Genomic DNA, 26057 nt, shown 5'->3' with positions numbered 1-26057 from the left:
GTCAGGGGAGTGGAAAGAAAGACTCTTTGCCCAGTATTCAGTGCTGTGACAGTGCAGAAGAGATTAGCCAGCCTAAACAAGGTACCCAGAAAGATCCCAGGATGAAGCATTGGCTGTTCTGTTTGTGAGCACTGGTAGATCAAGGAGCAGGCAGTCTAGTAAGGTTTCACTAAAGCTGTATCACATTAAACCAATCAAATGCTGTTGTTAAAAGTAACAGGGCTGGTAGGTCAGAGGAAGGGGATGCAGCCCTTGCTTATAGGTTAACTTCAGGAACACTGCTTTATCCTATTCACTGAGGCATGCAGGGGGAGCCAGGCTGGCAGAACTGGTGACTGACAAGGAATTTAGCTTGGATAAACAAGCACTTTCTTGCAAAACAATGTCTTGGGGTTTCCAGAAGAGGCCAAATGGTCCTCAGCTTGCCTGAATGAATAGCAGCCCTTCTACATGCTTAGGCTTTGATTTCTTACTGACTTGTGGGAGCTGGGTCAAATCACCTAAGGCTGATGCTGTTTCCCTACCATGTCAAATTGGGAATGACCCAGTTCTTGCTGAATGAGGAAAGGATAAGAGATGCAGTTAAATCAGGTGACAGGCATTCTTTTCCCTGCTGTGTCATGTGCCCTGAAGCATCGGGCTGGGATGCTGCAGGACAGAGAGATGTGCTCAGCCCTCTCCCATACCTCAGAACATGCAGCTGGCTCCTGGCTGGCTCAGCCCAAGAGGTGGATTTCATACATGCCTCCTCATCCTCCAAGCAGAAAGCTGCCTCTGAACATACCTGTAACAGAGCTGGAGCCTGTTTTTTCACCAGTAGCATGAAAGTGCCAAGAAAGGCCATGAATTTTATGATCAGGACCACTGAGGTTTAGGATTCCTGTGTTGTCATTGCAGAAGGCAATGAATGTTAGATTCTGAGTCAGGTCTCCTTTACTCCTGCCAGGACCCAGACTGCCCTGTGTGTCAGAGGGACCAAGAACTGTCTTGCAACATTCATTTGTAAATGAAAAATGTCCTGCTCGGGAAAATTAACTGTATTGCAACCTGTTCTTGTTACAGTGGCATTATAGAATCTAGAATCAAACAAACAAAGGTCTCCAGTGTAGAGCAAGCTGGGCTGCCCTGCCTGCCCCATGCCTTTGGCATGCTCCAGTAGCTGCCATGGTGCTAGACAGAGTCTGGGGGTGGCCTGCCCACTTGTTAAATGTATTACCTGAGAGTTTGAAACAAATCATCTGTGGAGCTGGCGAATGGATGAGGGATCATGATTCAGTCAAGAAAATGAGGTAAATCGATCAAAAGGACAGTGAAAGCCAAGCTCTAAAAGAGATGTCAACTGCTAAAGGGCAGCATGGTATTAAATTATCCCCCACCTTTTGCTCTTACACTGATTTTATTCTTTGTTGCCAAGTTACCAGACATATCTGCCTTGTTCTTACACACATATATATATTTCCCCCCAGTCTTGGTTCTGGATGCCATCAGGATGTTTTTGAACATGCTAGCCCACTGCTGGGGAAGGAAGGTTTACAAGACTGGAATAAAAGCTCCAGCCATGGTAGATTCAGTAGGGGTTTGAGGACCAAATAAAGACAGTGTCAGTCAAAGTAGCCCTTCAGCTCCCTTCTTCATGAGCCACAAAAATTAAGTATTTTGTTCTGCTGGCAGAGAAGTTCTGCCAAGGGTTCTGCTTCCCCCCACATCCCCTTGCATTTGCCTTCCTGTTGCCTCAGGGCAGGGAACAAAAGGGGCTCAAGTCACCCCAGAGGTGCCAAGCAGATGAGAGCCCGGGATGGTTTCAAGCTGTAAGTGCAGTTGGTAGAGCAGGTGGGGAAAAGTAAGTCCAAAATTCTGAATGTTGTTTGGTGCTGGAGCTGTGGTACTTGCCTTGGACATGCACTGTGCCATGCTTGCAGAGGAGCTGTGTGGAGCTTTAGTGGGGAACAGCTGGATTTTAGGAGGTGGAATGCATTAACATGACTTATAGACAGAGAAGCTGTTGGTCTGGATAAGACTGAGCTGGATTTCTTCTCTGGCTGTTTGAAAGTCAAGCATCAAAGCAGCTCTTTTATGTCAAACATTTCCTGCAACAGTGACACAATAGACTTAGATCCATTATTGCCTGTACATCAAGCACGAAGAGGAACTCAGTTGTTACTGTGATGGCTGATGATACTGTGTTTAAAATTGTTCTAATTGAATAAAAAGCATCAGAAACTGCAGAATTCACTTGGTCCCACCTCAGAGGAAGATGGGCTCAGTGCTTGTTTTCAGGGAATTAGCAGAATTGCTGCCCTTCCATCAAGAAATTTGCTTTGAACATCTGCCTGGGTTATCTACTACCAGCCTGTCCAGCACTTCAGTACTGTGGGTCCAGGTTTCTTTTGATTGTGGTTGATACCCGCTCATAAATCCCCATGCTGCAAGGAGCTGCTTAACTCAGCAGCTTGGGCTTCATTTGGAAGATGCTGCATCTTCTCCTGTGCTTTCTTGGAACAGGCACGGAGGTTTACAGGGATCATGAATAAAATTACTGTCACAGTAATTGGTACTGTCCAGAGTTTTATTCTCCTGTAGTTATGGGTGAAACAGAAGGGAATTCTTGCACTTTCCTATTTCAGACATTTTCCTATTTTTTTACGTCTCTCTTTGTGTCTTTTTCCATGTTTCCTGTTCTTGGAGTCTGATTTATGTTCCTTTAAGCAAGTGACCACATATTGTTCCTAAGTAATCTGTAAAAAAGAACTGAAATGCCCTTACTCACTGGTTTTTTAGCTCATTAGCAGAAAAAACATAAAGTGTCTGCTGTGGTCTGCAAGCAGCAGGCGCTCCAGACTCCTCACTTGTTTCTACGAAATCTGCAGAAGGTATTGAAATGAGCTTGTCAGGAGGCTTTTGCCTCCTTCCCTGCTGATGTACACCAAAATGGAAACATTTTTGAGGTCTGAAAACCAGAGGTTTGAGACCTTCACTCTTTAGTTTCTAAATTGCTCCTGAATGAGCAAATGTGGGTGAGCAAATGTGATGGCCCCAGGTCTCAGCACCTGCAGGGAGGGACCAGCCTTGACAGCATGAGAAGAGGCATGCAGAGCTGGCAGAAAAGAGGAGGACTCTCACTGGTTTGTAAACTCTGAAAGGATAATGACACAAGTGACATTTTATAAAAATGCCCTTTTGTACCAGCTGCCTGACAGTGTCTGAGTATCAGTTCTTGTCTGTGTGCTGCTGGATGGGTGCCTGCCCTGGAACCTGTGCTCCATGAAGGAGGGCTTGGACATAGTTCTGACTCTGGTCATCCTGGCTCCCCATGAGTTTAATACTTGAGTCACCTGGGGTTGGGTAGCACTTGTGGGTCATGGTTGCTCTTCTCTGGGTCACAGACTCTAAGAGGGCTCATCTGGCAAGACCTGAGAGGCCATCTCTGTGTGCAGGCAGTGGTCTTGGGGCGGGGGCCACCCTGACAGTGGGATGGAGAGAAAACTGTGTGTTGTTAGTAATTCTCTGTGATGGGAGATCCAGCCGGATCCCACTCCATAATCCTTAATTTCAGGGCCTGAGCCAGCAGAGCAGGGTCTAGGGACTCTCAGACTAGGGGACTGAGTCTCAATGAGAGCTGCAGGTTTTCAGTCTCCATTCTTTGGGCAAAAAGGCAGCTCTACAGATGGCGCTGGCCACATGTAGCTCTGCTGCTTTGCAGCACTGTTAACCTGCCTCAAGTGTTGTGGGAAGCCCTGTGCTTCTTTTAGGCTAATCCCAAAGCATCAGAAGCAGTGCTGCTCTGACACTATTTCCCTTTCTCCTAAGAGTAGCTGTGAGTGTTTAAGTCAGAGCCTCTGAACTCCTCCTCAGTGCCCGTGGCCCAGCCCTCCATCTGGTGTGTCTGATAGGAGGCTGATGTTTCCAGCTGAAGACTGAAATAGTTTGTTCTTTTCCACAATTCCCTTGGCAAAGGAAAACAAGCCCATTTGTTTAGAAGCTCATAAAAGAGGAGCTTTATAGTAGGAACATTCATAAACTTGTTTGCTTTTGACCTTCTCCACATTGCTGATGGTTTCAAGTTCTTGTCCCAGGCATTGTGCTTGTCTGGGCTGTTCGTGACATTTTTGAGAAACAGCCTCACCCAGAGTAATTTAAATTGCTCAGCACTCCAGCACTGAGCCTTTGGCCATGCCATCTTTCTCCAGTGCAGGGCTGGGCAGGATGTGTGAGGGGAGTATTGACAGCCTTACAGAGAGCAGTGCAGACCTGGCTGCCAAGAAGAAACCTAGCCACTAATTCCCTGCCACTTTTTTTTTTCCCCTAGATTAAATGGTGCTACTCAATCAGTGAGCATTTCCCAGGCTCTTAGATTACTAAATTAATAGAATGTATTCTATGAAGGCAAGAAATCAGATCTTTAATGAGTGTGGCTTGTGGGATACTGATATGCTTGAAAGAGTGCTTGTTTATTTTCTGAGAAAGTAAGACAGCAGGTGTAAAATACAAGCCAGAAGAGCCACCTTGATTTATGTTGAGAGGCAGGAAATTGAAGTTACCTCTGCTGGACTTTGAGACCTCAAGTGTCAGGTCAAAATTCACAATGTAATGCTGGCATCTAGTAATTTGAACAGATAAAAATGCTGCTGTGCTTTCACCTATGCTTCTGCTGACTAGGGAAGGGCTCTCCAAACTGCAAATCCTTGTCTGTGGCTGATGCTTTTTATTCCCTTCTGCTGTCATGGATTTCTTCAAAATATGTCTTGACAACCCTGTCCACTCTTCAAGCACTTTCCCATTTTATTTTACTTCAGTCTGGAGGCAGTGTTCCTTCTCTTATTTTTTTGCAACTGTAAGACTTTTGTTCTCCTGCTCAGACCAAGGACATCACAAATTCCTAGACTTTTACTCCTGTGAAGACACAGCAGCTCATGAACTGCCTGGGACATGTGCTTGCACTTGGCCCAGCTCTATGCTATAAATGGATTCAGATAAAATTCACTGACTCATTGGTGCATAATGGGAAAGTACATGTAGTGATTTGATACCTTCCACACTCTTTGGAATAAGCTTTTGTAGAGCAGCATTGTCTGATTTCAGATAATTCCTAGATTCAAATTGTCAGCATGGCATACTGTTGAAATTACATGTTTCCTTTGTCTTGTAAGTGCTGGTAAACAAGACACAGCTGGAAGGAGGTTTACAAGTAGTTCAGTTCTAATTTCCTCTATATTCCCACTGTACTTGTTAGCATAAAGCATTTGCTTCCTAATTTTTCTGAAGACAGAAAAGGGAAGAGAAACAAGGCTGAAAGTGTTCGTGGTGGATATCAGGTGGAAATTCAGGAGGCTGGAAATGGCTCACCTCAGCCCTGGGCGAGAGAGGCACATCATGTTTTATTAGCCTCTGCAGCCTGTATCAGTAACTGGAGCTAATTGCAATTATTGGGAGATAATGTTAAGTTAATTCATTCTCTCAAGCAACTGCCACTCTTTCCTCTGCACAATGAAATGTGCATTATTGTGCAGCTGGGGATGTGGCAAGTCTGTGCCACTGGGCCAGAGGTCTGAAGTCCCTGCCAGTGGGCTCCTGCCTGAGTGGGTCCTGGGGCCCCTCTCCCTCCATCCTCACCTTTCCTGTTTGCTAATTTCCTGGCACTTTTCCTGATGCTGTGGGAGAAGGACATGTGTGCAGGTGTAGTGTCTGAGTGAGGTGTAGAGTGAGCTGCCAAGCTAGCATTACCCCAGGGTACACTCTAATCATACTATGGCTGTCCCCATCACTTCCCCGTTACTTACTGGTTTGTGCCTTTATCATTGTTATTATTAAGTTGAAAATGTTAGTGAGTTCTGTAATAAGCAGTAATGACAATTTCTGACAGCATTCCCCATTTTGGGCATCAATCTGTGTTAGACTCTGATTTAATGCCTGTTTGTCTCATTACTCACACTGAGAAGGGAGATTAAGGTCTGTGGGGTTAGCAGTGCTGGCTCTGAGCCTTCTCCAGCCCAGATCAGCTGGAGCCTTGCCAAGGCTTGCACCCACAGCAGGGAAGTGGTCCTTGTCTGTGAGCCCCTGCAGGAGAGGGACAGTTCTCAAAGCAGCAGCTGACTTCTGCACACTGGTTACTTAAAGAAGACCCTGAGCACAGATGGTAATTGTGTGCTGTGGCTGGGACGTTTTTTCAACAGGACCTTTTCTTTCTGATTTCTCCAGCCATCATTCTGTCACCGAGAGATGCTCTTGCCTAATTAATCCCTCTTGTGTTCTTTGCTTTTCTTTTTCCCCAGGCCCATGTGTTTGATCTGAACGTTAATAAGCTTGAGCCTCTCTGCTCCCAGCTAGTGGTGACCCAGAAGAAAAATAAAACAACACACGTGCAGTTTAATCCTGCTGACCCTGTAATCATTGTTGGAGATGAACGAGGCCTCATCACCTGCTTGAAGCTCTCTCCCAACCTGCGCAAGAAGCCCAAGGTAAGGGTGAGCTGCATTCCCCCAGCCACAGAAGGCCTCTGCAGGCCTTGTCACTGGACCCTCTCCTTCCATGCAAGGCTGTTGGCAAAGCTCCTCTCTTTAGAAAGGTTCTCGCAATTACCTCAAGCTTTTTGGGTAGGATGTCTGAGATGTTAAATCCTTGTGTCTGTTCCTGTTTGAGCAAGAGGACTCAGTTTGCTTCTGGTAAGGAGTGGGGACTGGTGGGAAGGGGGTTTGCTGCCTCCAGTCATCACCATGGTCCAGACAAGCTCTGGTCCAGAAGCTCTGCAGATGTTCATTTGTTTCCCAAAGCTCACACATTTTATGAGTTTTGGGTTTTATTTGCAAAACTCCTTGAAATCAAGTAAAGGAGAACCCAACTCTTGCCCAAGCCCTCCCACACAAACCATGCTGCCTGTTTCCTTGTGCTCCTGCATCAGAGCCTGTCCCTGACCACCATGTCAACTTTCCTGTAAATGAGCAAGCAGTATCTAACATGTAAGGAGACTTGGGATCCTTGTCCCAAGTGACAGCAAGGAGATACATTTGCCTCTCTGGGTTGGTGAAGTGTTTTTTCACCCATCCATGAGGGCCAATTGTGAAGGATGATAGCATCTCTTACGTGGACCTATTACTGGATTTTCTTTCTGGTCTTCATCCAGCTATGAGTTGAATGGCTGTAAATGCAATGTCCTTTTACGCCCTTGCAATTCTCATATCCAGTTGTCTTGTGTTAAGTGAAGTATTTCAGTTTCAGGCTTTTTAGAACTGATCCAAGAAAGCAATCTCTCAAGAGGATCATCTTTTATTTATGTGCTCCCAAATGTTTTATATACTGTACTTATCTACTGTATTAGGCAGGGTCTTTGGCCAGGAACTAATCACACTAGTGTCACTCCAGAGTCTTGAAAATTATTTTTAAAAGGTTCCTGCAGCTGGCTGCCACTGGAAATGTGAATCTTCCCGGTGCAGAGAGGGCATAGAAAACAGTAACATGGCACTTTGTCTGAGGCTGAGTTGTGGAAGCTGTGGAGAAGAATCTCTGATATGCTTCACACTTTTCTATTTCCTGCAAAACTTGAGACTGAGACTGTCGAAGCTCTCTGTGTTGTCATTAGTTTGGCTCAGGATAAGTTTCCTTGGTGATTTATGAGTCCTTCCTGGACATGGATGAACAGTGTGTCTGCCATGGACCCTGCCTGTACAGGACTTGAGCAGGGAAGAGGAGTCACACACACACAAGTGAGGCTGCTCTCTTTTTTATCCCAGCTGTGGACTGATCAGCCCCCAGCAATACTGCACTGTGGGCCAGAGTCACAGAAGGGTTTGGGCTGGGAGAACACATGAAACACATCTAGTTCCAAACCCCTGTCCTGGGCAGGGATACCTTCCACTAGACCAGGTTGCTCAGAACTCCTGAGAACTCTCAGCAGAGCAGAGCAGAGGGGCAGAATCCCCTCCCTGCCCTGCTGCCCACGGGGCTCTGGGTGCAGCCCAGGACACGTTTGGCTCTCTGGGCTGGGAGTGCCATGGCTGGGCCATGTGCAGCCTCTCACCCACAGCACCCCCAAGTCCTTCTGGGCACGGCTGCTCTGGGGCTGCTCATGCCCAGCCTGGGCTGGTACCAGGGGCTGTCCTGATCGAGGTGCAGCACCTTCCACAGGGCCTGGAACTTTATAATGTTCCCATTAGCCACCCCTCGAGCTTGTCTGGGTCCCTCTGGATGGCATCCCATCCTTCAGGTGTGAATTCAAATGTCTCCTTCTGCTCCTGGTGGCCAGCAGCTGCCTTCCACGCAGTTATGGATGTTGTCATTTCTCTTTGCTGACCTTCTTTAAAGGCAAATTGCATGTTGTTGACAAAGCAATCTAAACTGTGAGTTTAGGAGTAACTCCAGTGCTTGCTGCTGACTGTAAACCAACATGTAACTACATCCCACACAAGATATAAATGGGGTGGAAATGGGCTCTGTTGCTCTGATGTTATTAAACTATCTGTCTTCTGCTGGCCTGGTTAGGTTGGAAGGACACTGAACACTGAACTAAAACTTTCCCACACATGTGGAGAGGAAGGAGGGATATTCAGGCACAACTGGTTGTGTGTGGGGGTTTCTTGACTGCAGCCACCCTGAAAGGTACAAGGATTTAAAACAGATGACATGCAGTGTGGTGGCAAAGTGAAGGATCTGGCCTAGCCTGCTCAGTGCCATAAGTGAACAAGTGGTGAGGATATTTAGCTGATGGAAGAGAATGTTTTAGCAGAGGGACATCAAGCCCTGTCAGAACAGGCTGTGCCATCCAGTGTGTGCTCCTGTCTATCTCCTTCCTTTGCCAGCACCGGCCTTTGTGTCCTTAGCAGAAAGCCTCCAGCTGTGTTTGCAAGAATATCATCTCATGGTATGAAGTCAGATACATTCCCAGAGTATTGATCCAGGTTCCTCCAAAGATCAGATCAGTGTGCTCTTTACACCCTTACACTCTGCAACCAGCTTTCCTCTGTAAAATTACTCAACTTTTCCCTCTTTTCTGGGATTCCCCAGGCTGGAGCTGACAGTCACAGGACTTCCAGAGCTTTTTGTAAGTTAAGAGGGTCCAAAACTAAACTGTGCAGAGGAGTCCTGACATCCCAGCTGCCCCCTTGCATAGAAAAACCTGTCCATGCCTGGCTCGGTACCTGGGTACCCCAGGCTGTTCTGGCAGAACCCAGGATGCCAAAGGGACAGGGCAGTCAGGGGCCCATCCAGGTCCCACTACCCCTCTGTTTCACACTGGTGCCACAGGGGATTGCCTTCTCAAACAGCTGGGACAATTGCTTTTGACAAGTAAAACTCTCAGACAAATCAACCTGTTTTGGGAGAACTCTAATTAGCCACATCATTCCAAACCCTAAACTTCCCCTAAAAATAGACACAGTGCTGTCTGCTTCATGTTCTGCATATTCCTTAGCTATTGCAAGATAGAGCTTACAAAAGTGACTGAATTAATGTAATCCTGGTGAAATTTCAGCCATTTTGAGTTTATTGGGTTTTGGCTGTTAAAGCTGGTGTGGTGGATAAGTGGAAATGGGAATGATAAGGATGCTTTGGTTCTCATCAAACCTTGGCCCCTTCCTCTCTTCATGTCCTTGAGCAAGGAAGGAAGGTTCAAGTTCTCTTTAAATAATTTGCAGGGTTGGCCTGCAGCTTAATTAATTCATGTTCGTAAAACACTTGGGGATCTTTAAGAAGTGTTATTTAATAGTCTGAGTTTTGCTGTCAGCTATATTAGCACAGTCTCATTTATGAACACTTGGCAGAACAAATATGCCAAGGGGGAGACTTCTCAAAAGCGCTCAGGTGGTGTTTTCAGAAGTAACTTTCACCAAGACACATAGTAAAATCTTTAAAAAAGGTCTAAAATTCCTTGTGAGTTTTGGCATCCTAAACTCATAGTGGCTCATGGGAAAAGGTGTATTTCTTGTTGAGAGGAAGCTGGGGACAGAGTCTGTGCCACCCATCAGGCACTTGTGTCAAGAGCACACAGAGAGCACAGGGGTACAAGAGATGTCAAACACAGTGGGTGTCCGTGTGCCTGTGCCATGGGGAATTGAGTCCTGGATATTGCCCTACCCCCACAGATTGAAGTCTCTGGGGCAGGACACAGAGATCCCCTTGCCCCAAGCTGTATTTATTTCCGTGAGGTGAAACTAGTTTGGGTGCTTCTGCTCAGAAGTGGGGGACAGAAATGCCTGCAGTATTTTGAGATGCAGCAGTAGGAACAAGTGACTCTCTGCTGTCATCCAAGCCACTTTTAGACTACAAGCGCTCTTTAAATATTGCAGCGGATGTCAGGCAGGAATTGTTTAACTAATAAAGTATCATTTCTAATTTGTAACGACCTTGGTGGTTGAGTTCACCCAAGGGAAGCATTGCTGTAAGAAGAATCAGTTTGGGGCAGAGCTGTTTAATTAGTGAGCCTTCCGGGTTTCGTTCGAGGGTTGGAAGAAATTAAAGCATTTTGTCATCACAGTCAGAAGAATGTTTGGTTTATTTTTTAAAACTGCGAAAGTAGCCTGGCTTAACCTCTGCCAATGCCAAAAGTAAACAGAAGATAGTGAAAAAAACAGTGTGCAATGTTTTTTAGAAATTTTAGGAGAGCACAGCAGAGGAATAGAAGAGAAAGCAGATCAAATAAAAGTTGCCGTTCAGAATTTGCTGAGGCTAAGGCAAATTTCTTGGCCAGTACCCAGGATGAATGCCAGGGAGGCAGACAACTTCTTGGCCTGATGCTTGTCTTGGATATTTATCTTGGATTATTTAGGAAGTTAATCTCTGTTCCTGCTACTGGTTTCTTCACATGCAAAGCATCTCTTTTTCTGTTTCTTGGTAACAGCTGAATTTCTTCCCAGCAGTAAATCCTAATTGATTGGGTCTAGCTGGGCAGGAGAGGAGTGGGAAGGGGAACACAGCTGCTTGCCCACACCAGGACACAGTGCCAGGACTATGCATGTTCAGGAGCTGCAGGCACACACCTGTGGGTCTGATGCTGTGTGCCTGTGACCAGCTTGTAATGTGGGGATAGCAAGGGGTGTGGGGTGGCTCTGAGCCTTCACATCCATGTGCACGTGCTGGGCAGCTGCTCTGCTCTCTCTGTGCCTTATCACACCAGCCAGTGTCACCTCTGGACTCTGACTCCTTGCATCTTTGCAGCCCTGACAAGTTTGCCCTTGGCCAGATCCTGCCCAAGGCTGTTCAGCCAAGGAAGGAGCATTGAGTTTTGTTTCCTGAAGCACTGTGGCTTTTTGGCCATAGCTGATGGCAGGATCTGGGAGAGATTTGGGAGTTGTGATGGACCATGGGAGGATTTTGGGGTTTTAAGGAGATGAAAGAGGGAAGGGGATTTGGAGAAAGTTGGTGTAAGTGTCTTTACACAAGTTTTAAAGGAGACAACAGGAGAGTGATTGAAATCTCCTCTTCAACCTCTTCAATCCCCCTCCCCAACACTGTATCCCAGCACAGAGATCTCCTGAGGCCTGACATTTCTTCCTTCTTCACACTCCCCAGCAGCACCCACTGCACAGAGGTGGTCTCAGGAAGGGACCCTGGTTTCATGCCTGTTCCCAGTTTCTCTGAGATGCCACTGATGTCCAGAGCAGGTTCTAGCCCTGGAACACACTGAACAGAGAGTGGGATGCTTCGTCATGAACTGCTTGTAGCCTTGTTTTTCTACCACTTTGGGTGAAAGGGAGTAACTTGAAGGAGTAAAGGATCAGGAGATTTTTTCTGTCCTTAGTGTTTTTCTGTAGCTGTGGGAGGTGTAAGGGATCAACCAACCAGCATGTAAATACAGAAATACAAACTTGAGCTCCCTCCTTCTGTCACAACATGTGCAGTCTGTCTGCACATCTGACTGTATTTAAGGAAGGAAGCTATGGATTAGATCCATTCTCCAAGGTCACGTCAGTCCTGGATTGGTGATCTGTTTAGTACTGAGGGAAGCATTTTTGTCCCTGTACTTCCTATCCCAGCAGTTCTCATTCTGTATGAGGGAAAAGCACTTGTCTCTCCTCTCCAAACAGGTCAAGTTCTGCTCTCCTAGCAGTGTAATTCTTAGTCCCTCTGTTTTCATGCAAATGCTTCTCTCTCAAAGCCTTCTGTGCTGCTCCAGCCATGGCCAATTTTCTCAGTGTCTCTTCAGAACTGGCTAATTGCTCAGTGACCCAGAAGCACAAAGCACAAGCAGTGCTGGAGGAATTTGGTTTGCTGCTGTGCCCTGCCTTCATGAGGATTGCCTCCTCCAGAGCCAGTTTGGCCTCTGGATAAGGAAGCACATTACAAATGAGCTTGGGTCTCATAAAAACTGACCTGCAGCTTGATGGCTTACTCTGAAATCTGAAAATGCTTTTTGGTTTCTTTTCAGTCTCTCCCCTGTTATTTAGCCTAGTTGCAGGTAGCTGCTCTCTGTACTGTTAGGCGGAGAGCTGGGGAACACGGGGTGCACCCAGGGACTTGTGAAATCCTGTGTCTGACTGTGCACAGCTTTCTGTGCCACTTTTGTAGGCCATGTAGGGATATATGCACAGGTGTTTATTCTTTGGTGTGGGAATTAACCCACTGCTGAGGCCTTCAGAAGAGGAGGTTGGAGACGTGTACACCCAGGTGGCTCTGAGGCTGCCTTGGAGCAGGAAGGTCTGGAGGTGGTTGCTGTGGCAGTCCCTGGGTTCAAGGCATGCAGGAACCAGCAGGAGCTGTGCCACTGGTGTGGAGCTCACCAGGGTGTGAGCAGCTCTGCCTGTGGCCTGAGGCTGTTTTGCTGCACAGACCTGTGACTCATAGCAGTAAATCAGCAACCACCAAAGGGAGCACAGCAAACAGGCTACCGTGCCCCTTCTGCCTTCTCCTTGCCCTCCACGGGTTCCTGCCCTGACACTGTGCTAGGAAAACCATTAGCAGGAAGACCTTTGCATCCCCATAGGGTCTCTTTTCCCTCCACTGTCCCACATCAGGTTCCTCCCAGTTTAGCACAGCCTGAGATAAAATGAAAGGACTGTCTAAGCCTGGGAAGCTGTTACTTGGGTAATGAGATGGTCCATGTGCCAGCAGGCTACAGTTCCTGGGCAAAATGGAAGCCTTTGGATATTTACCTGGACACCCTGGGCATAGTCACTGTGCACAAATCCAGGTGTCCAAGAGTGTTGCTCCACAGTTACAAAGGGTTCTGGATCCTGAACAGAGGTGTGGCAGCCTCAGATACTCAGCATGCTTGGAGAGCTAACCCAAACTAGCAGGGGTAGTTCAACAGGACTTGAATACTCTCATTAAATCTGTTTTCTTTACTTTTGGTGAAATAACTTCTGGGTTACATCAATGTATGTGAAGGGAGAAGACAGCTCCATGTAGCAGAAGCATTGTTGAACCCCAAGGTCAAGAGCTGGAATTTTTCTTGCTTTTGCTGTTGCTGGCCACATCTTCAACCTTTTTTTGTTATGTAATGTCCCTTTCTGTGGCTGCTGTGTTTGGCAGTTGTTGGAGAGAGAACATCAGCATATTTACAAGTTATTTTAAGTAAATTCCCAGTGGTCAGGGTGAAATGTGTTTAGTACGTTAAATGGAAACACTGGCAACTGAAGCAAGAAAAGGTCCCATTTTACAAAAAAATCCATAGTACTTATGAATAATTTCTAAAGTGCAAGTCTCATTCTGTGAGGTGCTGTGTGCTGTCAAGGGGATACTGACAAAGACAAGAAGACTGGCTTTGACTTTTTAGTTTTTTCTTTGAAGGTCTGTATAATAAAAAGAGTTGCCTATGTTTGAAAGTGATGTGAGAGTGCTCCATTTTGCAATACTAGTGGTTTGGAGAAAAATACTAGGGGGATTTGGTATTGTGATCAGTAATAGTCAAGACTGCCTGGGCATAAATCTGGTGTGTGTCCTTGGATTTGCTGTCCTTAGTAACTGAGATCTCAATTTGGCTGAGCAAAATTGGTGTTTCTAGTTGTGCCTTGTTTATACCTTCCCTTTTATTTCCTTCCACATTGGTGCTGTTGCGCTGCTACAAGCACTGTTTTATCTGCAGGCTTTGCATCCTCTTCCTTTGTGCACAGATTGTGTCTGTTCTTTGGTGTCTGCCATCCTAGAGCTCCCCAAGTCCCACCAGTCTGGACTTTGCTCCTCTGCAGCCTGAAGAGCCCATTGCTGCCTGTCCTGGGAAATGCCTAATGCATGAGAAGGAGCCTTGCCTTATGTTTTCAAAGGACTTTCATTTTGGTTAGATCTGCAATTGTCTGAATAAGCCTGTTCAGCTTGCACAGGTGCTCTTTGAGCCAGGGCCTCATCTTTCTTCGATGCCTTGGCAGAAAGCACAGGGCAATATTATGGCAAGTGAGGCACTGCTCAGCCTCACAGGAGCTGCTTGGCTCACCTGTTCTTCCTGTTTCTTTATTTGTCCTCTGTGTATTTGTTTCTCTGCAGATGACTTAAATTTCATCCTGGAAATTGGGGTATCCTGAGAAATCACCAGTTCTTTGCTTGAATAACAGCCCCAATACTGGGGGCAGAGGGCAGAGGGACCCCTAGGGCAACAAGCTGTTTTCTAAGCATGGCTTTGGCAGAGCCAGCAGCGGAGGCTTTTTGGGAGGCTCTTATTCTTCCAGCAATGCCTGGGTGTGAGTGCAGGACTGCCAGCCATCAACCTGCTCTGCAGAGACAGTTCAGTGTTCAGCCCGTCTGCCAGAGCTGATTAGAGTGGCCTGATGAAGGAGATAACACGTGTGCTTATCCTCCAGGTCATCTGAGGGTGAGCTGATTTCATGCCAGAGAGCCCCAAGCCGCTCTCAGGAGTGCAGCTATTCCTGGGCACTGGCTCTGCACAGGGGAATGAAGGAGGAAAGCTTGTTGACTCAGCCCCTGAGCCACAGGGGGAGTTTGAAGGACAAGGTGATGGCTTCTCATGAGAACAAAGTGCAAAGCAATGCCTGGGGCCTCAGAGACCCAACCATGGTCCTGGCCTCTGTATGTCCTTGGATGAGACACAGCTCCTCTCCATGTTGGATGAGGACACTCATCTCCCTTGGAGCCACAGCAGCCAAGTGACATTTTCCATAGGTACCATGGATCTACTCTCCTACAGCCTCTTCCCTCCTGCTGACACATCCAATACGGTCATACCTTAGAAATGGAGCTGCAGTTGGGATGCAGTGATGGACAGCCCTGTCCCACCAGGGCCCAGATCCTGGAAGGCTCTCCTGCCATCTTTCTGCACAATGTCACAGACTGTTGAGCCCAAGGTTCCAAGCTGAGCCAGCCAAGTCACTGAAAAATTTAAGAAAATTAGGAAGTGGAGCCAGGGGCAGAGGGAATTGATGGCAGTGGTATGAGCAAAGGGATGAGAAGCTGGATCATAGTACAAGTGGGAAGGAGCAGGCACCCCATGGGGGACCTGGCCAAAAAAGCACACAACATCCTGGAATGTAGGTCAGCAGCTCCTTGTTGGCTCTCTACCTCCACAGTGTAGGTTTGGCCTCTGTTTGCCATGGCATCCACTGGTCATGCAGTTAAGGTGGAGAAATGTAACTGATTCTCTCCAGCTCATGGTTGTGTAGTGTTTTGAGCACCTAAAAACTCACTCAGCAGGGATGGAGAACAGGACACTGGTCTTCATTTGCAAGACACTTTCCCATCATGTTTTTGCCTTGCCTTACAGAATCCAGTAATGTCCCAGAGCTTGGAGAAGGTGGGCTTTTACTCTTCTTGGAGCTCTACAAGGAGAATAGATACAAATTGAGAGGGGAAATTTAGGTTAGTTATTAGGAAGAATTCTTTTCCTGTGAGATTGGTTAGACCACAGGACAGGTTGCTCAGGGAGGCTGCAGATGCCACAACCTAGGCAGTGTTCAAAGCCAGGTTGTATAATGCCTTGAGCAGCCCCATCTAGTGGGATGTGTACTTGCCCATGGAAGGGTGGGGGTTGAGACTGGATGGTTTTTGAGGTCCTTTCCAACCTCTAAAGGTTCTGTGGTTCTGTGATACCTTGTCCCTGGGCATTGACTGGGAGCTCTGGGACAGCGTTGCTGCAGAGCCTGGTGGTATTTGCTACAGTGACAAATGCAGGAAATTTGTCATGACATGGAATAGGAAGAAATGCGGCTATGAGAGCCAAAGGAACAGCTTGATATCTGGCACATTCCTGCAACTCCTCCTGAGCCTCTGCCAGAGCCTGACACAGCCTTCCCCAAACAGCCAGCCTGGGCTGGAAAGGGCTGAGGCTGCCTGTGGAGACACAGAGGGCAGCTCCCTGCCTGGGAGATTGTGTCTGTGCCATTGTAAAACACACCCCAAATGCTTTGCTGTAAAAAGCCCTTTGCTTGCAGACTTCACCTGTGGGTTTTGTGACTCAGGGAGCATCCATCTGAAGCCCTTCCTGCCCCTGCACGCCCTGATCGAAACCATCGTGCTGCTTCCAGCCCTTCCTGAGCCTCTCCCCAGCTCATGCTTGGGCCACCTCCCTGCCTTCTCCAAAAGAAAAGAAACGGAGACACCTACACCTGCAGGCAGGGCAAATAAATGCCTCTTGCACAAATTGATTTGATGGGGTCAATGCAGAATTGTTTAAATGAGAGAAGGGAAGGGATTGCCGATGAATAAAATGTCTCACTGCTCACAGAGATGGAACTGACACAGGAGGATTATTTTTATCCTGTGGAGAAAAGGAAGAGCCTTGTGAAGCAGAGGAGAAGAGGGTCTGACTTACAGTCCTGCTGGCTGTGTAAGATGCTGTGATGGCTACAATCAAAGCAGCTCTGAGGTTCTCCTGGAGGGAAACTGTTATGCTCCAATTCACTGACTGATTTTGCGAGAAGGGATGCCAGGACTGCATGAGGCCGTCTTAGGGTAAACATCCCCTGGTTGCCTCTACTCCCGTATCTCACCAGGGAGCTGCCAGTGATCCCACTGCTCTCAATCTAAGGTGTGCCTGACCTCCTCACCCCTCACAGGGTCTGGTCAGTGCAGAGACCTGTTCTGCCAGGATAATGTCGTGTTTTCCGATCTCCCACCTGTTGGGCTGAAATCTTGTTATCCCCCAGAGCACCTTCCATGAGCTGTGCCCTTGCTGCACCATGTCCTGTGGGTGCTGCCCTCCCCAGCAAAAAGAGATCCCTTCACATGCCTGCCCGTGATGCTCCCATTCCTCTGCAGTGGCTGAGCTGGCTGTTTTACTGTTTCACAAGAGTGAAACAATAAAACAGCCAGGTCCCATCCAGGTGATTATCTCTCTAACTCCAACCCTGATGGCAGAACACTCCATCCCCATAATCCTGTATTTGTGCTAGGGATTGTTCCTGCTCACTTCAAGTATCTTGTGTGTGTCCTTGCTAATTCACATGCAGGTTTTCCAGATCATATCTCTGATCCAGCAAAGTAATTTCAAATTCCAGTCCTGCCTTCCTGGACACCTGCAGCCTTCCCGTCTGTCCCACTATCCAAGCACTAACAGAAACTCTGACCAGATCCCCACCAGAGCTGTGAGAGTTACACACATCACAGTGCTGACAGCTCTGGGTACAAATATTCAGCTGGGTCTTACCAGTTTCTACTCACTTTATGTAGATCTATTGTCTCAGTTCAGGATCAGAATATCAAGGGAGACAATGGCGAAGTCTTCCCGAGGTCATGGTTAATGACTTCCGTGCCTTTCCAGTCCACAAGGTGTGTTCTGCTGTTGCAAAAAGAAATCAGATTGGTGCAGCATGACTTCTTTGGTGTAAATTCATGTTAGGAATTATGCATTTCAGGCACTCATAGGTTGTTGACTTGTTCTTTTCATCTTCTGAAAAGTGAGATTAAACGGAAAGGTTTTCTTTGCTGACTAGTTGTTGCATTTACCTTTTTCAGCTTCCTGATCCCTATCATCTCCTGAAATTCCCCCAGGAAATGTATCAGATTAAGGCTGTTAGGTTGATCAGGTGTAGTAACTGCTGCCCTTCCCAGGGGGCTGGGGCTGCTGTGGTCAGGATGCTCTCAAACACAGTAATCAAAACAAAGTATGTGGGTACAGATAGCACCTTCTATTATGGAAATAATTATTCCTGGGAAGGAAAAAGAAGCGCTTTTGCCCTAAAGCTGGTATTTTATTCTCCAGATATGTATTATTTGAGTTAATAAAAGTCATTGTCTTTCCCTGCAAGCCTGTGCTGTCTGGATACACACTAACCCTGCTCAACTAGACCAGAAATCTCCCCACGTGGTTACTGGTGTTGGCTCTTATATCCTGAGGAGAGGGGAAAGGATCCTTCCCAGAAGCACAGGAGGGAGCATGAATATCAGCACTGCTCAGTTACTGCTTTCTTATTTTTTTGCCACATCTGACTTTTTGATGATTATATAGGCTTGCTGTCAGAAGTAAGATGCCAAAACAGTTAGACAGCAAACTGACCAGGAACAACTTTGCAAATGCAGCTGTGAGACTGGAGGAGGCTCATCCCTCTCCAGGATAAGTTTTCCTGCTTTGATCTGCACTGAAGCAACATGCTCAGCCAGGGCAATGAACTCAAAGGCTCTCCTTTTATCTGGCCTGACCAACCAATGGATATTCAGTGGGAGTGCAGGAAATTAATGGTTTTGTTTATTTCATGTCAATAACAACAACAACAACAACAAGAGCATGCCAGGGTTTGCCTCTTGGTTTGAGTTTGTAACAGAGCTGAGCAAAAAGCTGATGGATTTGGTTTCAATTAGAACTTCCTGCTCAAGAAGGAAAGCTGTGCATAAAAACCTGTGCTGTGAAAACACTGCAGCCCAAATGACTCCTGCAACCTGAGGGCTGAAAAAGTTAGGCAGCACAAGTGAAATGGAAGCCCACCCTGACAAACCTCTTCTTATCTGCTGCCATGAGGCCAAAGGCAGGGCTGTGGAGGTGCTGTGTCACTCAGCTCAACCTCATGGGGTTTTCCAGCTTAAAGCACCAGCAAAAGAGAAGAGTGTGGGTCCTGATTCTGCAGCCAGGAGAGCCTGGAGTAGCTTGGACCTGAAGTGCAGTGCCTTGGGATGGAAATCCTGACTGGCTGTGGGGTGTAAAGACTTGCAGAAGGATCTGCCATCCCTTCTGCAGTGACAGGGAAAACTCCAAGTTGCTTGTGCCTTGCTGTGTGGGGAAATTTCATTTTTGAGAATTGAGAGTGCTTTTACCCTGCTCATAGCCAGGGATGTGCTGCCAGCCATGATTTTTCAGATACCTGTGTGGTAGGCAAAGTTTCCTGCAATCAGACCTGCGTGTCAAGTCGAGGTTAGTCTGAGCTCTGACTTAGAAAAGCAGTAAGGAAATGGGGCACCACCAGTGCTTACCTGCAATGGAAAAAAGAGATATGGCTTGGTAGAGAGAGCTCCAGTCCTCAGTTCCCTTATCTCTGAAATCCTCAGTGGTGGTGGCAGGCTGAGCAGGGGTTAACAAGACAAGGCAATTGGTATTTCCAATCCGTATCTTCTCCCTAGGGGTTCACTGGAGAGGTACAGCTTTGTGCCTGTGCTTCACAGCCTGTGCTTTTGGCTTTATGCAGGCTTTAGTGAAACCCCTGAGTGCACCTTGCCCCTGCCTCTCCCTGAGTGAGTAACCCCAGGTTTTGGAAAGGCTTGTGTGGATTGGGCTGGGAGGTGCTACAGAAATGCCACACATTATGTGATGTGGTTGAAGGACTCAGGGGAAACTTTAAACATTGCAATTGACCTGTTTCCCCTGCCTCAGAAAGAATCACTTGTCTATCAACATGAGATCTCTTCAACACCACCACGCTCCCTTTTACACGTGGTACTCCGTGGGCTTTCAGCCTTACTTAACAATTGCTGTTTGGCTCAGACCTGTGGTGAACTCTTGTCAAGATACTACTTATGCCTCAAAGAATGGTTGAACATGGACTTTCTCTGGAAATAATCACCCTGCACTGCAAAACACCTGTGTGGGTTCTGTTAAAGAGAGCTGGGAACAGCAGAACTGTAAATGTAACTAGGAAGGGGTCTCTGCACACATCCAGGGCTGACTCTGCAGTGGAGGGGATTGACTGATTGATTGATTGATTGACACATTGATTGACTGATTGATGGGAAGTAGAAATGGGAAGTAAGTCTTGAAAGACAAAGATGGTTGACCTAAGGCCTAGGAAACATAATTTCAAGGAGGTTTTGAGGACATTGCCAGTAAATTAAGCTTTATAACTTATAATTTAAAATATGTAATTTAAGATTGTATATGTAATGCAATTATATTCTATATTGTATGCATATATCAAATATTCTATAATATATAGTATGTAATGCAATTCTATGTGATATCTAAATATATTTTAACAAAATGTAATTTGATTTCATCCTAAAGGCACCTATGTGGGGAGGGATTTGCAATGAAGGAAAGCTCTTTAAAATCAGCAGACAGAGATATAATGGGATTTGGCAGCTGACCAAATTAAACAAGGGCTTGAGCACACCTATTTAGCATGGCACTAGCTTGTCTGCATCCCTCACACTCCTTCAGGTCAAAACACCTTGTCTTTTAGTGAAAGCTCTGTTTTAGCTCCAGGAAGAGTCATTGTTGTGTTCAGGTTACTGACTGAAGCTGTGTGAATCATAATCATTATTTCTGGGTTTAAAAAGATATAAAATCTACTTCCACCTTTTGATCTTAACTGACATGATGGGGGAATTGTCAGGCAGCATTACAGAGAGAGATTCACAGCTTTTACAAAGGGGTAATGACAGCTCAGAACAGGCCACGTAGCTGCATTTACAGACTCCTCAACTCCTCACTTTTGTTGATTATAGCTTGGTTTTTAGCCTGTGTGTTAAACAATCAAACTGCAAGCCCTCAGCAACAACAAGGTGCTACAGTAACAGTGGAAATTTATTGGCACTAAACACATGTTATTGTTTTTTCTGCCACTCATTTAAGCATAGTGGGATAACATATACCTGTCCATTGTGTCTGGGATTATATAAGCTCCCCTCTTATATCAGCTTTTCAATTTGTGGGTAGGCATGGGGAAACAATCTCACCCCTGTGGTGCCAGCTCTCACAGACTCCTAGTCCAGCTTCCTCCTTGGTCCTGTCACCATCTGCCTCAGGCTTCTGCTCTCCATGGGTTTTCTCCAGAGCTTCCTGGTTGTCATTTTTCACTGAAGGACCTTTCTCTTCTCTTTACCTCTTTGACACCAACATTCAAATTGGTGTGTAGCTTCCACAGCATCTAGATACCCTGGGAGCAGGGTGCTGGGGACCTGGCTCCCTCTGTGCCAGTGTTCTCTAGGAGCTGGGAATTGAGGGCTGTGTTGGTCTGCACTGCTCCTGACATTATGAGCCATACAAGGTTTAAGAGGATATTTGCTTAGAAATGCTGTCTGCAATAAGAACATGATAGCAGAGTAGGGTAGAGCTGAAAGACTCATCTTCCAGTTTACACTTGGTGATGAAGAACATCCTGGGATTGCAAAGCCACAGGCACCTTCAGGCTGGAGGTGCTGTTGGGACACTTCTAGTCCAGCCTCCAGCTCAGAGCAAGTACAGCCCTGAGATCAGACAAGGTTGCTCAGAGCTTAGACTTCTCTTGAAAAACTCCAAGGCTGGAGATCTCACAGCCACTCAGGAGTCTTGTTCCAATGACTAAGTGTCAGAGTGGAGAAAAACTTTTTATGTTACGTTGAATCTTTCCCTGTTTCAGTTTATGGCTGTTGTGACTCATTCTCCTGCTGTGCACTCCTACAGAGAGTCCATTTCTGTCTTCTTAATATCCTCCACTTGGGTGCCGGCAGGTGCCTGTTAGGTCACCCAGAACTGCATCTGCTGTGGGCTGAGCAAGCCCAGCACTCTTAGAATCTGTTCAGTGCAAAGCCTCCAGCCATCAACACTCTTGGTAGTCTCTGCTGGACTCAGTCTGGTATATCAGCACCTCTGTTCACCCCTTAAACTGCCTTCTGCCTCTATTTCTGTAGGTGAAACCATTAGCTGAAAATGAAGACCTTTCAGAGCCTGTTTTTCATCCCCAGGGCAGAGAACAGACACACCAATCCAGCACAGCTGTCATCTCCTTATTTCTTTCCTTCCTGGAAAGCTCCTTTCCCTTTTTTTCAGTGACCAAGAACATGGCACACAGTACCAGGGACAGGAGGTGAGAAGGGTTCATCCTCTTTGCTTTCTCTCACCTCTCAAAATTTCTTTCATTAACACTCACCTAGTGTTTCTTAATTAGCACCTTCTGGCTTGGAACTGCCAGCCTGTGTTGCAGAAAATCCACACAAGCTCTTGTCTGTTGTGTGACAGGAAATATCAAACATTTGGGCTGTTTGCTAGACTGACAGCTGCTCTTACACCATGGATTATACAGGGGCTGAGTGTTGTTCTCACCCTCAGCCTCTGTAGCCATCCTTGGCTTTACCTGTCTCTCCTCAGGGAACCTTCTGTGGTTCTGTATTTGTTTTCTGGTGCCAAGCCAAATGGCAAGTGCATGTCTGAGCTAAACCAGGAGAGTGCAGAGAGTGCAGAAATTATGCCAGAAACAGGAAAAGTAACCATCTGAAAAATCACCACAAAAGAGCAGTTCTCAGTGAAAAAAACTGGGATGAAATCTCAGAGCAGTCTGCAGGCTTATTTGGGAGGATGGATTGGTGTCCTCATTGGCATTCCAAATTTCTTATTCATTCCTCAGCTGATCTAGAGAGTTCACTTAAAAAGTCTTGGGAGGACCTGGCAGCATGGAGGTCACAAGGGCTCTGAAAGGCTCTGTACCAGATCTCCACATGGGGATATGAACTGAAACTGAGGAAGTGGTTTCAGTGAAGACCAAAGTACCAACAACATCTGCCAGGGCTGGTCTCCACTGTGCTTGATCCTGCATAGGTACAGAACATGAATCAAGTTTCTGTGATCCAAAGACTCAGAATTATGCTAATGAGCCCAGTTTAGTCAGTAATCCCATGCCTCCAACAGGATATGATTTAATCATGGAGTGAGGTGAGAATTTGTCTCATATTATGTACACCACAGTAGAATACAAACCCCAGATTGTCATATAGAAAACAATGCCTTCCTTTATGGTTAAATCATGGATTGCTGGAATAAATCAGCTCTGTTGCAGGTTCTCTGCTGCTGTTGCTGGATTGCTGACTCATTTACAGGTGGTTGCTGGGGAATTTAAATTGCAAACAACCATTCATGATGATCCAGACTTCTTACGGATTTTAAAAGCTAGGGAGAAGCTGGCACTCTTTCTCCAGTTACCTTCTTGTCACCTTCAGGATAGTTTCAGCTCTTACCTAAGGATGTTATGCATCTTTATGGCAAAGAGGGCATCAATGCAAGTATAATTACTGTAGTTTGGATTTAATTTTCTGAGCACAAGTGCCTCCTTTCTGTCTTCCTTTTATTTCCTGCTTGGTTGCCAGCTGTGAAAACGTCTCTTTCCAGGATTGTACTTGATGCCAGGCATGCAGCAGTGAAATGGGCTCATCCCCTGCTGGGCTGTGTCTCACCCAGCTCTCAAGTGATGGTGACTCTTCCCTCACAGGGAAGGGAAGAGCTGGATCAGCAAAGGGCCAGGAGAAACCACCACACCTTGGCATTGCTGACTGCATCTCCCAGCACTTTACATGCAGGATCCACAGGATTAACTGTTTTGTGGGAGAAGCAGTGGGGTATGGAGGGCTGAGGCAACATTATTTCTACAAAGCAATTGCTTCCACCACTCCTCTAAGCAAGTTTAGGCATCTCTTTTGTGCTTGTGGAGAGGAACAACTCTGGTTGGAGAGGAACAACTCTGGTTGTCACCTTGAGTGCTCTGAAAACATCACCAGGTTCTTGTTCAGTCCTTACCAGTTCCCCCCAGACCTGCAGCCTGACAACACATCTGACTTTCAGGGATTTCCTCACACCAGGGTGATACCAAGAGTCAGTGCCTGGGCTCAGATCAGAATAGAAACAGAGAGCCTGGGGAGAAGTGAGCCCTCCTGAGATGATGATCTGACTATGCCATTGGAATCTGCAGCCAGAAGTGGTATCCAGATGTGAGAAGACCTCTGCCATCTCCATCAAGGAGATCCCTCCCTTAAGGAGGATACCTCTTTTAAGGATACCTCCTTTAAGGGCCCCCAGGAGGAATGGTGGCTGTTTTCCTGGCAGCACTGCCCCAGCCATGTCCACCTGTCCCAGCTCCAGCAATACAAAGAGTGAGGCAAGGATCAGGCCGTGTTTGCTGGTGTTTTTAGGCTTTCAGTGACACTACGGTGACCAGCTTTGTGTCATAGTTCCAGCTGTTAACCAGCACTGCCAAGCCCATCACTAAACCATGTCGCTGAGTGTCAGCATACCTTTTAAATACCTTCAGCACTGGTGACACCACAACTTCCCTGGGCAGCCTCCTCCAGTGCTTGACAAGCCTTTTTGGTGAAGGATTTTTCTGTAGTGCGCCTATCCACTGAGTGTTAAGGATGTGCATCAATGTCAGTGAGCCTCTGACAACAGGTCCCCTCTAGTCCTTACATCTGCAATTATTTGTCAGATAGCTTATTTTGCCACTGTTTTGATGAAACTGCCGGCTGCTGGTTAAGCTTCTTCTGTCCTTGGTACTTGTGGGACTCGCTTGGCAGTGGAGAGATTACTTTGGGAAGTGCTTGCTTTAAGGACCTTGATGACTTCCCCATAATTTTCTTTCCAGCATGCCTCTATTTTGCAATACTTTGTTTCAAAGAATATCCATTAGTTTCAGCAGCCAGCGGAGCAGATGGGTTTAACTGGTCTATGGCTCTGAAGTAATTACATTTTGGTACAACAGAGACACAGCAGCAAACATGTAAAATTAATTCAGGTGCAGCATCCCAGTCAGTGTCTCAAAGCAAAGAGGACTTTAGGGAGGCCACTCCTGGCCACGCTGAGGCTGTGCTGTTGGCAGTGTGGACAATCACTAGGAATATCTCCCTCTGGTTTCCACAGATGATGTTGGATTGGCTTTTCCCATGGCCAGTCCCTTCTTCAAAAATGTATTAGCATCAGAGATGGATTACTGCTCACATCTCTCTCTCCTGCTTCTGTTATAATTAAAACAGCAATATATGCATGAAGCAATTAGATTTTAATAATGCTTTTCTAAACAGGATGTCAAGGAACTTAGTACAAAGACTTGGGCTGGAGCCAGATCAGCGTCTTAAGACTGGATTGTGGTTAAAACTGGCTGTCTCCTGCTTGAACAGCTTACACAAACACAGAATCCAGATTTGCTTTTTATTCAGGGTGTACCTCATCTTTGTCTCCAGACAGGACCCAGAAGACCCCCTGTTGCTGGGTGGCAGGCTCAGGGTGAGGTATGGGTAGGGACACATCACCAGTGCATGTGGTAATGTGTGTGTGCTGGTGGGACAGGAGCATCCCATCCCCTCCAGCCCTGCTGCCATCCCCATCACTGCATGCCAGGGATCCAGGTCCATCCTGGGCTCCTTCCTGCAGAGCAGCTTTTGGCCAGGTCAGGCCATATCAGCTGGCAGTGTCTCCCAGAAGGAAAGGAGTGCTTCTGTGTGTGCCTGTGCCCCAGGGGAGCACTCCCTGAACTGCTTCCCAGCATGTTGCTGGAATTCTCCTGCACTGTTTTATCCTGTCTGCTTCTGGCTGAGATGCAGTGCTTGGGCCCTGCATTTGCAGTCGAATGAGCAGGAATGCTGTTCCCTGCACAGCCTTGCTCAGACCCTCACGGACAGTCCAATGCAGCTGGGTCAGTGTGCATGGATGGGGAGTGTGTAACGCAACCCCAGCATCACTGCAGGATACGTGGGCTCAGAGGGCAGATGTCTCAACAGGCAGCAGAAAACACGGACCAGCACTATGCCAAGCCCACTCCAGGAGAGGACTGACACCAGCAACACTCAGGAGCCCCCTGTGGTGGGATACAGCTGTCTGTCTGTCTGTGGAGCAGGAAGGGATTTCTCAGCTGCCATAACTGCGTGAAATCCCAGGGAAGAACAACAGCTCTAGCGGCAGGATTTCCTGTGCTTGTCCTGCGTCCGGCTGACCTCTTTTAAGCCCTGATTTGCATGCTGCAGCGTAGCTCAGTCGTGGCTGATGTGATTTAGCGTGACGTCCCACACTGCCCAGGCTAACAGGG

General features: G+C 46.9%; 1 protein-coding gene across 1 annotated transcript in view; it reads left to right on the top strand.

Annotated features, from left to right (window-relative positions):
* DNAI1 (dynein axonemal intermediate chain 1) overlaps window positions 1-26057 on the top strand; it is a 130773-nt gene that overhangs the window by 95585 nt on the left and 9131 nt on the right. The window contains exon 19 of the mRNA XM_059493115.1: window positions 6270-6455. Coding sequence (XP_059349098.1) covers window positions 6270-6455 — 186 coding nt within the window. The remainder of the gene's footprint in view (window positions 1-6269; window positions 6456-26057) is intronic.

The sequence above is a fragment of the Ammospiza nelsoni genome, chromosome Z (assembly GCF_027579445.1).
Source record: "Ammospiza nelsoni isolate bAmmNel1 chromosome Z, bAmmNel1.pri, whole genome shotgun sequence".
In the NCBI taxonomy this organism is placed as follows: Eukaryota; Metazoa; Chordata; class Aves; order Passeriformes; family Passerellidae; genus Ammospiza; species Ammospiza nelsoni.
Note: the sequence above shows the minus strand (reverse complement) of the source record. Positions and strands in the feature narration are given on the sequence as shown.